Genomic DNA, 11,356 nt, shown 5'->3' on the forward strand with positions numbered 1-11,356 from the left:
AAGTTTATTGTAAGTGATTTTGAATTCTATATGGATTTTTTTCGATCACACTCCATGTTTCCTATAGATGCTCTTTTTCGCTCTGATGATAGATCATGGAGTGTGATTTAAAATGTTGATGAAAAAAGATTTACACAGTTGAATCCAAAAATTACTTACAATAAAATGTTGTAGTTTAATTGGTTGAGTATAATTTGTGGGGATAATGTTATGTTCCTCGATTACCCTATCCACCAAGGTTCAAGCTCTTGGATCTGCAATGGTCAAGATCAATCTTTGGATGACACTGATGGATATGATCCCCCTTCTCATGTGGATGCTTATTTTAAGAACAATTTCTCATATGGATGTATATAATACATATCATGTTGTACTCTACTTTTCCAAAAAGTTAGTGATGTGATTTAGATGTATGCTTACTTATCATGTTGTAGTTGGCTTATTCAAAAAAATAAAGATGTCAATATCTTTGTAATTTAATTGTTTCCATAAAAAAATATTTATTTAATTAAAAATAATTTGTACAAGATTAAAGAAAATAAGATACATATAAGTACAATTACAAATTAGAACAAGTTTAGATTTATATCTAAAGATTAAAGATTAAACTAGAATATTATTTAATTTTAAATATTTGTATAGTATTAATAATTAAATATATATGAATTTGAGTCTACATTTAAAAATTAAATTGAAATATTTTTACTTAAAAAGTTTGTACAATACTAAGAAGAATAAGACATATAAAGTACATCTTTTCACTAGTCACTAAGGTTAAAACTCATAGGACAAGTAAGGTATATATAGTATAGATATAAGGTGATAAGATTGTTACTCTTAATGAATACATGAGGCATCTAAATGTACATAGACAAAAACAAACATCAAGATTACAACTTGGAACAAATATTTTGATTTTTTTGATAGAATTCATCAAACAAAATATCATATCAATAAGACTAAGGCATATGAACTATAGATACACTCAATTATAGCTTAGAAAAAATAAATTATTTATCTAGATTTGAATCTATATCTAAATTTTGTACAGTACCAACAACAAAATATCTATGAATTTTGACTTGAACATAAAAATTAAATTGGATTCTAGTATTATATATATACACACACACAATACAATCACATGACTCTAGCACAATTTGTATATATAGTACAATAATTAAAACAGTAAATTAGGTAAAAGAATGTGGTTTAATTAGTTGAGTAGAATTTGTGAGAGATGTTATGTTTCTTGATTACCCCATTAACTAAGGTTCAAGCTCTTCGAGTTGTGATGGATTGGACTCAATCCTTGAACAACTTTGATGGATTTATATAAAATATATATACTAATTTATTTGTTTATCTAATTAGAAAACTTTTATGCAAGATTAAAGAGAATAAGATACATATAAATAAAATTATAATTTAGAACAAATTTAGATTTATATCTAAAGATTAAAGCTTAAACATAACTATTATTTAATTTGAAGGATTTTTGTAGTAACAATAATAAAATATCTATGAATTTGAGTCTAGTTTTAAAATTTAAAATGAGATATTTTTTGCTTTAAAAAGTTTGTATAGTACAAAGAAGAATAAAACATATAAAGTATATATAGGCACTAGACAATAATGTTACAACTCTTAGTACAAGGAAGATATAAATATTATATAGATATAAGATGATATGATTGCTACACTTAGTGACAAAAAAAGAGACAACAAGATTACAACTTGAAACAAATACTTTGAACTTGAGTCCATACCAAAAATAAAACTAGAACTTTTGATAAAATTTTTTTTAAACAATGTATTATATTGACAAGAATAAGACATGTATATGAACTATAAATACACTTAATTATAACTCAGAACAAAAATATTTATCTATTTTAGTCTACATCTAAATTTTGTAGAGTACTAACAAATAAAATTTATTAATTTTAACTTGCACGTAAAAATTAAATTGGATTCTAGTATAAGATAGAATGCACATAAAATGTTTATAGTACCAATCAACACGACTACAAACTCTTAAGAAGAATGAGACATATTCAATGTAAATATATACATACTACAACAATATGACTCTTGTCTAGAATTTTGTATATATACACAATACATTAATTGAAATAGTAAATTAGATAAAAGGTTGTAGTTCAATTGGTTGAGTATAATTTGTGGGAATGATATTATGTTCCTTGATTACCCCATCCACCGAGACTCAAGGTCTTGGAGGTGTGATGGGTCATGCTCAATCCTTGTATGATTTTGATGGATGGAATCCCTTTGCTCATGGTTGCTTAGCTAAAGAACAATTTCCAATTTGGATGTATACATACATATCATGTTGTACTCTACTTGTTAAAAAAAAGATAGAGATATGATTTAGATATATGTGTTAGGGTTTTAATGCAGAGCAAAGCAATAAACAATATTAAACATAATGAAAAAAGAGGCAAAAACAATAAATCACAATAACACAGATATTTAATGTGGTTCACCCAATGTGGGCTATATCCACCAAAGAAACAGTCATCCACCTCTTTTCTATTATCCAACGAAGAGAAAATTACAATATGATGATCCAGCCATAATACAATGCCCTCATAAAATAGGGTTGCCTGAACTAGTGAAAACAAAAGTGCACAAAATATACACCATTAGATCTATGACCTAATGATAAATGGTCAGGATTCACAATGGTAAGTTATAAATGAAATTTTGTTTAGGGGGCACTACCCTCGAAATCCCTTGTTGAAGCGCACTGCCCCCTGGACCCCCAGTTGGTCAATGGATCAGAGCCCACAAGGGAGGTACCCCCCTTACAACCCTCTACACTCACGTATCAACACTAACTGATATAGGGGGGAAACACGGTTGAAAAAGGTCACCAAAATTTAAGCCTAACAGCATGATCAGTTGCCACATAACAACAATATATTTACTTGTCATGTTGTAGTTGAACTGTTTAAAAGATAAAGATGTCAATATATTTGTAATTTAATTGTTTCCATAAAAAACTATTTTAATTAATTAATTTTTTTCTTTTAATCAGAAACATTTTGTACAATATTAAAGAAAATAAGATACATATAAATACAATTTCAACTTAAAACGAGTTTACATTTATATCTAAAGATTAAATATTAAACTAGAATATTATTTAATTTTAAAGACTTTTATAATATTAGTAATAAAATATCTATGAATTTGAATTCACATTTAAAAATTAAATTGAAATCTTTTTACTTCAAAACATTTTTTTATTGAGAAGCATAAGACATATAAAGTATATATAAGAACTAGACAATAAGGTTACAACTCTCACTAGTACTCTCTCTCTCTCTCTCTCTCTCTCTCTCTCTCTCTCTACACACACACACACACACACACACACACACACACACACACATATATATACGTGCATACATACATACATACATATATATGTATACATATAAACATGTACATATATACATACATATACATATTCATATGTATACATATACATATACATACATATACATATACATACATATGTGTGTGTGTGTGTATGTATAAGTGTATATATATGTTTGTGCATATATATGTATGTGTGTGTGTGTATTGCTCTCTATATCACTTACTATATCTTTGTCTTACTATATCTCCATTTCTACCTCTCTCATTGTCTCCCTCTTTCTATATCTATTTCTCTCTCTCTCTCCCGCTTCCTCCCTCCTTCCATCTCTAGATCTCTTTATGTTTTTATCTCTCTCATGCTCTTAGCCCCTCTATCTTTCCCATGTTATATCTTTCTCTCCCTCTCTCCCTATCACTCCCTCTTTTAATATCTCACTATAATTCACCTTCTCTCTATATCCACATCTCTCTCACTCATGCACACACACACACAATACTCGTTTCTCCCTCCTCACCATCGCTCTCCCTCTCTCTCTACTACTTGTCTTTGTCACCTATCTCTCTCACTCTTGCCTCCTATATCTCTATCTTCCTATCTCTCCCCCCCCCCCCCTCTCTCTCTCTCATGTACACACACACACATTCACTCTATCTCTCCATCCATCTCTCTACTCTATACCTTTATATCTCTCTATTTCTCTTTATCTATCTCTTTCTATCCATATCTTTATCTATGTACACCTTCCCCTGTCTCTTTTTATCTTTCTCTAGCCCTCTCTCTGTCTCTGTCTCTGTCTCTGTCTCTCTCTCTCTGTCTCTCTCTGTCTCTGTCTCTGTCTCTCTCTCTCTCTCTCTATCCACTCTCTTTCCATCTCTATCTATCCCTCTACCTCTCTCTATCTCTCCATCTCCCTCTCTCCCTCTATCTTCCTCTCTACCTCTATCACCATCTCTCCTCCTTTCTCTCTAGACATGTCTCCCTCTATCCATCTATCTCTCTCCCTATTCCTAGACGTCTCTATCTATATCTCATTTTCTCTCTATCTCTATATCCCCATATTTATTCTTTCATCTCTGCTTCTATCTTATTATCTCTCCATTTCTCTCTCTACCCCTTTATCTCTCCTATTAGCCTCTCCATGCCCCCCCTCCCCTCTCTCCCCCCCTCTATCTCCCCCCCTCTCTCCCTATTGATGATGCTTGATTATCTTCCTGATTCCACACCTTTTTTGATGTACAAATTGTACACCAACATGCAATTGCTAGTATTTATATTAAAAATTTGCACAATATTAATAATAAAATATCTATGAATTTAAGTCTGTAATTAAAAATTAAAATGAAATGCTTTTTACTTCGAAAAGTTTGTATAATACAAAGAAAAATTAAACATATAAAGTAAATACACTAGACAATAAGATTCCATCTCTTATTACAAGGAAGCTATATATAGTATATAGATATATGATGATAAGATTGATATTCTTAAGTAGGAAAAGCTAGACAGCAAGATTACAACTTGAAACAAATACTTTTAAGAAAAGGAAAAGAACAACTATACTATAGCTTTTGATTGAAGACATATGATCTGTATACGCAATTATAACATTTGAGCCCACATCTAAATTTGGTCTAGCACCAACAACAGAATATTTATGAATGTATCAGGTTAGATTCTAGTGTTAATTAGAATGCATGTAAAACGTTCATAGTACCACAGAAGAAGACTACAAACTCGTAAAAAGAATGGGATATATTCAGTCCAGGAATATGACTCTAGCATAAATAAAATATATAAAAAACTCAGTAGCGTACAAGCAAGAATAAGACGTATAGAGACACCAGAGGCCCAGAGATTACGACAAGGAATCAAATTGCTCGTGTTTGAATGAGCTTAAACAGCAAACCGCCATTATATTCGATTCTTGCAAATAATACAACATTAAAATACAGTAGAGCAATTGTAATCATGTGCTCCTGGAGTCTCAGTGGGGAGAAATTAAATTTCAAGAGGAGGTTCTCTGAGATACATATTGAATGCGTATCTATGTATACGTGAGGAAGAAAACAAGTTCATGATTGAGAATGTTGGTGGGTTGTTGAGGTTGGCGAGTAGATGTGAAACGATGAGGAAGTGGAAGACGATGAGTTCAATGCAGGATGGCGGTCGGCGTCAGGTGATTGTTTGATGAGATGACTGGTCGAGGAGATTTTACAGTCTTCGTAAGGCTCTTGTTTGATTTCCTTCAGCATTGCGGCCACATCTTTCATGGTGGGTCGCTCTTCTGGATTGGAATTCACGCAGAGAAATGCCACGCCCAGAGCCTGTAACATTTCTTGAATCTGTGTGTTTGGTCGGCCTTGGAGTCGTGGATCAACCACTTCGACTGGTTCTCTGTCTTTGTTTTGTAGGGCTTGTCGAACCCAGTCGACCAGATGGACTCCTTCTGGGATCGTTGGGTCGATGGGCTGTTTGCCTGTCACCACCTCTAGGAGCACCACTCCATAGCTGTACACGTCGCTCTTCTCCGATATCTTCATGGTGTAGCCATATTCTGTGAGGAGACAGGATAAAGAAAATGTTAGTTTTTAGGCGTGAGTAGTTTTTGGATTCGATTGTGTAAGATTTGTTTGGTGTCAATGTTTCAGATCATTTTATAATCTAATGATAAGTAAACATTGCTTTTCAAATAATATAAGAAAAACGATAACTGTAGTATCAATGTTTCTCAACGATTGAAATAGAATAATATATCAAGCAATTTCGGATCATTTTATAATCTAATGATAAGTAAACGTTGCTTTTCAAATAATATAAGAAAAACGATAACTGTAGTATCAATGTTTCTCAACGATTGAAATAGAATAATATATCAAGCAATAAGTAAGCGTTGCTTTGCAAACATGGATTATAAAGTTCAAGCAGATGAGTTAAGTTAGTTAAAACATTGAGTTAGAGATCCACGGCCAGATTTTAAAGGTGTAATTAATGTGGGATTTTAAGTTGTGATTCTTGGTCTTTCATAGTTGGTTTCTAAAGTGGAGGTGGCTTCTAATGTATTTGTTGGAAAGGAGCTAAGATTAGTTTCATGATTGTGTTTGCAAGAACTTGTATTGGTCTCATGTTGATGTCTGTATGAACAAAATATTTGTAAACAATTAACAATATAAGAAAAGCATGAATTCCAAAAAAAAAGATAAATTCTCTATTATGAAGATTTAAAGCTTATTGACTGGTTTAACTACCTGAAAAAATAAAAAGAAGGATAGATAACCCTAGTGTGGTTTCCAGTGTGATTATTTGATAAAAAGTTAAAATTAATCTTATAATTATATTCGCAAGAATTTATATCGATCTCAAATTGATATTTGTAAATAAAATATATATAAGAAAAAACATAAATTAAAAATAAATAACTCAACTAGCAAGATTCGAAGCTTATTGACTGTTGTATCCACTTCAGAGTTAAAAATAAATAAGGAAGAGGGGGCATATAATCTATAGGATTACAGCTAAGCTACAATTTCATTGGCTAAGCTGAAATTTCATGGTTGAAGGTTTTCGATGCGTGATCTCTTTGGAGAAGTACAAATGCTTTATCCTTACCGAATCATTTAAATATATGACATTAATAAATCATTTATAACCATGAACAGTAGATTCTTGAAAATCATTTAAATGGTATTTATCCTTACCGAATCATTTAAATAATATTTATCCTTACCGAATCATTTAAATAAATGACATTAATAAATCATTTATAACCATGAACAGCAGATTCTTGAAAATCATTTAAATGGTATTAATAAATCATTCGTAACCATGAACAGTAGGTTCTTGAAAATTACTATTCATTTATTGATCGATCTAGGTAATGATTTTTCTTTTTTGATAACAAATTGGTGAGTGTGATTGGAAACGTCATCTACAAACATCTAGAGTTTAAATCAGAAGTTTGCATCACGACTCCATGGACGGCAGAACTTCATATACTATGATAACATCATCGAAAAAACATACACAATTTATACTAAAACTTGCATCACTACTTCATGTACAGTGAAAAACTCATACCAGCTAAAATTAATTTAAACAACAGAAACAGATAACTTGCTATACTGTAAAAAACACCATTTTGCATGAAAAAAGCTTCACTTCTGTAAAGTCTGTGACAATTACCTGGAGCAATATAGCCATATGACCCAGCAACGGTAGTGGAAGAGCGGGTGAAATCAGAAGAGTCGACAAGCTTGGCAAGGCCAAAATCTGCAAGATAAGGCTCGAATTGGGTGCCCAGCAATATGTTGTTGGCCTTAACGTCGCGATGAAGGATGGGCGGGCGACAGTCATGATGCAGATAGGCCAGCCCCTCAGCAGCCCCAAGAACTATTTTGTATCTAATCTCCCAATCCAGCATACTTCTCTTCTCATGGAGGAGGCCACCCAGGCTACCATTGGGCATATAGTCGTATATGAGAAGCTTCGACCTCCTGCTTGTGCAGCACCCGAGGAGCCGTACAATGTTTCTATGGCGGATTGAACTCAGTGTCCTCACTTCTGCGGAGAAAGAATCTCGTTTTTCGGCTTGGTCGGCCTGTTTGCAGGTCCACAATTTTTTCACTGCGACAACTTCTCCATTCGTCATTTGGGCCTTGTAAACCACACCGGAACACCCTTTTCCAATGACGTTCGTATCGACCAGAGCATTAATGACTTCTGCCACGGAGAAACTGAGCTTCTGGAATGGCGTCATATGCCATGCCCATACGGACTCTGCCTCCTCTGCGTCTTCCAGACCGGCCCTCCTACGGCCTTTTAATACCACGAACAGCCCCAAAACCAGCATTAATGCTGTGATGCTGAAAAGAATGCTTATTACCAGCCTCACATTCTGTCCGACAGGAGTCTCTGGCACGGAGTCAGTGGCAAAACAAGAGCTCGCAGACATGCACAGACCCGTATTGCCAGCCAGGGCACTTGCAGGCAGACTTCTGAAGAAATTCGTACCCGGAAGTGGCCCAGATAAGTTATTGAATGAGACATTCAGAGATGCCAGATTTTCGAGCTGGGCTAATCCAGACAAGTTCCCAGAGAGCATGTTATGTGACAGATCTAAATATGCCAGTTTGGTGAGCCCCGAGAACTGGAATGGAATAGGACCAGACAAGTAATTCCAGCTCAGATTCAATGCTATGTCTAGCTCTTGCAGATTCCCAATCTCTACAGGAATGTGACCTGTGAAGCGATTGTTGCTCAAATCCAGGAGCTGTAAACTGCTGCACTGACTTATCTCAGAGGGTACAATGCCATTTAAGTCGTTTGAATTAAGCATGAGCTTGTTAAGCCGACTGAGATTCCCAAATGACAGAGGAATCGTCCCTGTGAGCTTGTTGCCCGACACGTCGACGACCTGAAGACTGGTTAATAAGCCTAGTGTGAAAGGCAGGACGCCTGACAGCCTATTGTTGTGGAGATCCAGCATCTGAAGCTGAGAACAATCTGAAATCTGCGAGGGAATGGGCCCTGAGAAATGATTGCTTCCCAGCTCAAGAAAGACCAAATTTTCCAGCCTGCCGATCTCGGGAGGAATTGGGTCCATCAGATTGTTGTGACCGAGACGAAGCCGGACCAGGGCGGTGCAGTTTCCGATCTCTGGAGGCAACATTCCGGTCAGATCATTGTTCAAAAGCATCAACTTGGTCAGATTTTTTAACTGAAATATGGTCTCAGGAATGGCTCCGGTGAGCTGATTGTGCGACAGGTCGACCGCCTGAAGCTTTTCACAGCCGCCCAGAGTCAACGGAATTCTCCCTTGAAGCCGGTTTTGCCACAGAAACAACAGGGTCAAGTTCTTCAATTCTCCAAGCTCTTCAGGAATGGGACCTGTCAGCTGGTTATTGTCGAACTGAATCTGAGTTAAACTGCTGCAATTCGCAAGAGCCGAGGGAATCCAACCAGTGATATTGTTATCACTGAGTTGAATCTCCAACAGCCCCTGCAAGTTACCGAGAGTACTGGGAATGCTGCCATGCAATGAATTAATGGACAGATCGATCACCTTCAAGGAAGAACAGTTCCCGAGCTCGGGCGGAATGCTACCCGAGAGATCGTTTTGCCACAGAAGAATCCTCTCAAGATTCTGCAGCCGCCCGAGCTCCCCTGGTATGGACCCATACAAGCCATTACCATACAAATACAGATTCACAAGCTCTGAGCAATTGCCCAGTTCCGGCGGGATTGGACCCGTCAAACGGGCATCATAAACAGCCAAAGTTTGGAGGTTCTGCATCAAGCCAAACCATGGAGGAATTGGGCCTGAAATATTGGTCTCTGCAAGACCCAGAGTGACCAAACCAGTGCAATTACTAAGCTCCTCTGGAAATTCTCCTTCAATCCCCGGATTGCCCCCCGCCCTGAAAACTTCCAATCCAGATAACCGACCGAGCTCTCGGGGAATCCCACCGCTCAACAGGTTATCGAAGATTACTAAATTCACAAGACTACTGCAATCCCCGAGCTCGGATGGAATGTTCCCCTGAAGCTGATTGGAATTCAAAATCAGGCTTTTCAGAGCCTTCAGCTTGCCAATCTCGGGCTGAATTGTTCCCCCCAAACTGTTTCCACTTAGATCTAGAAGCTCCAAGCTGCCATAGCTTCCGATCTCTGAAGGAATCGTTCCAGTCAGATTTGTGGATGAAATCACAAGCGAGCGCAGGGACTTGAGAGCCCCAAATTGGGAAGGCACTTTGCCTGCAATTTGGGTGTTCTGTATATTCACCTCTGTGATAAAACCATCCCGGGAGCATGTTATCCAGGCCCAAGAACAGGGGTCCGGGGCGCTCTCTTGCCATGAGCTCAATGCTGAAACAGAGCCATTGAGAGTGTTTTTCCATGACAGGAGCGCCTGAGCTTCCTCATTTAGAGAAGCAGAAAAACCTCTTGCAGACATCAACAAGACCAAGAGGAACCCGATTATAATCATCCTCAACGGGATTTGGAGCTGCGCTCTCCGACAGTCCATCGGGCCGAACGAACAAGGCATTTGGAGCCCCGAAAAAAATGTGGGCGGGCGAGGGCAATGGAGTTCGAAGACTGTGCAAACAAAAGATTTGTTACCATCGGGCGGGGTGAGCGTGATGAGTAGTAGACTAAGACTCTCTTTTCTCTGTAACCTTTGCTTGTATTTAGTAAGGACGACCCACTGACCCGAAATAAAACACCTGGGGTAGAGCACACGTAGGTTGCTATTCACTGTACTCAGCTTTCGACTACACCTACGACCCGGGTCAGGTCAATTCTATTTCAGTCCTCATGTACGTTGATTTCTTTACATTTTGGACCCATGGAAAGACAAGCCAGCCATCCACGAGTTTTTAGTAATGGGTATTTTAAAATATTATTTTGAAATATCATCATAGATAAATTTGGGTCAATAAAAACAAAGACAATTATGTACTATTTTTTTTATGGATGAAGTGAAAAATTATCATTGGTCGTTTGATGATTGAATAAAATGATATCCTTTTGATGGAGGATTTTATGTCATCCATAACGAATCTAAGCAATTTGATAGAGGAGCATGAGCCTTTAGGCTAATATCTCTTTGGCCAAGAACCAAGCATCGAGGAGTATTCATTTTGCCAAATTCACTTAGGGTATGATCTTGGCCTTGTCTTTTTTGATGTCTAGTTCTTGCACTCAACAAGACTTGATCCCTGATGGACTCACTCAAAACCTTTCAACTTCACTAGCAGTCCAAAATTGTCTACTAGTTTTTTAATGAGTGAAGTGAAAATTTATTATTGGTTGTTTGATGATTGAATAGAATGAGATATTTTTTAAAGGAGGATTTTGACTCATTCATAAAGAATCTAAGCTATCTATTATGAGAGAATGAGCCTTTAGATTGAAATCTCTTCAACTAAGAGCCAAGGATTGAGGGGTATT

General features: G+C 36.3%; 1 protein-coding gene across 1 annotated transcript; it reads right to left on the minus strand.

Moving 5' to 3' along the window:
- Window positions 1–5,146: 5,146 nt before the first annotated feature.
- LOC131054624 (LRR receptor-like serine/threonine-protein kinase RGI2) lies at window positions 5,147–10,673 on the minus strand. Its single transcript, XM_057989173.2, has 2 exons — window positions 7,589–10,673; window positions 5,147–5,963 (listed from the first exon to the last, which is right to left on the minus strand). Exons 1-2 carry the CDS (start codon window positions 10,449–10,451, stop codon window positions 5,482–5,484), a joined length of 3,345 nt encoding a protein of 1,114 aa, XP_057845156.2. The 5' UTR covers window positions 10,452–10,673; the 3' UTR covers window positions 5,147–5,481.
- Between the last annotated feature and the right edge of the window lie 683 nt (window positions 10,674–11,356).

Source organism: Cryptomeria japonica, chromosome 5, assembly GCF_030272615.1.
Source record: "Cryptomeria japonica chromosome 5, Sugi_1.0, whole genome shotgun sequence".
NCBI lineage: Eukaryota > Viridiplantae > Streptophyta > Pinopsida > Cupressales > Cupressaceae > Cryptomeria > Cryptomeria japonica.

Excerpts from the sequence above, each read along its gene's own strand:
- LOC131054624 (XM_057989173.2), bottom strand. The coding sequence starts at position 10,451 with ATGCCTTGTTCGTTCGGCCCGATGGACTGTCGGAGAGCGCAGCTCCAA. Across the intron at positions 5,964-7,588 it reads ATATGGCTATATTGCTCCAG|AATATGGCTACACCATGAAG; the intron begins GTAATTGTCACA and ends GTCTCCTCACAG.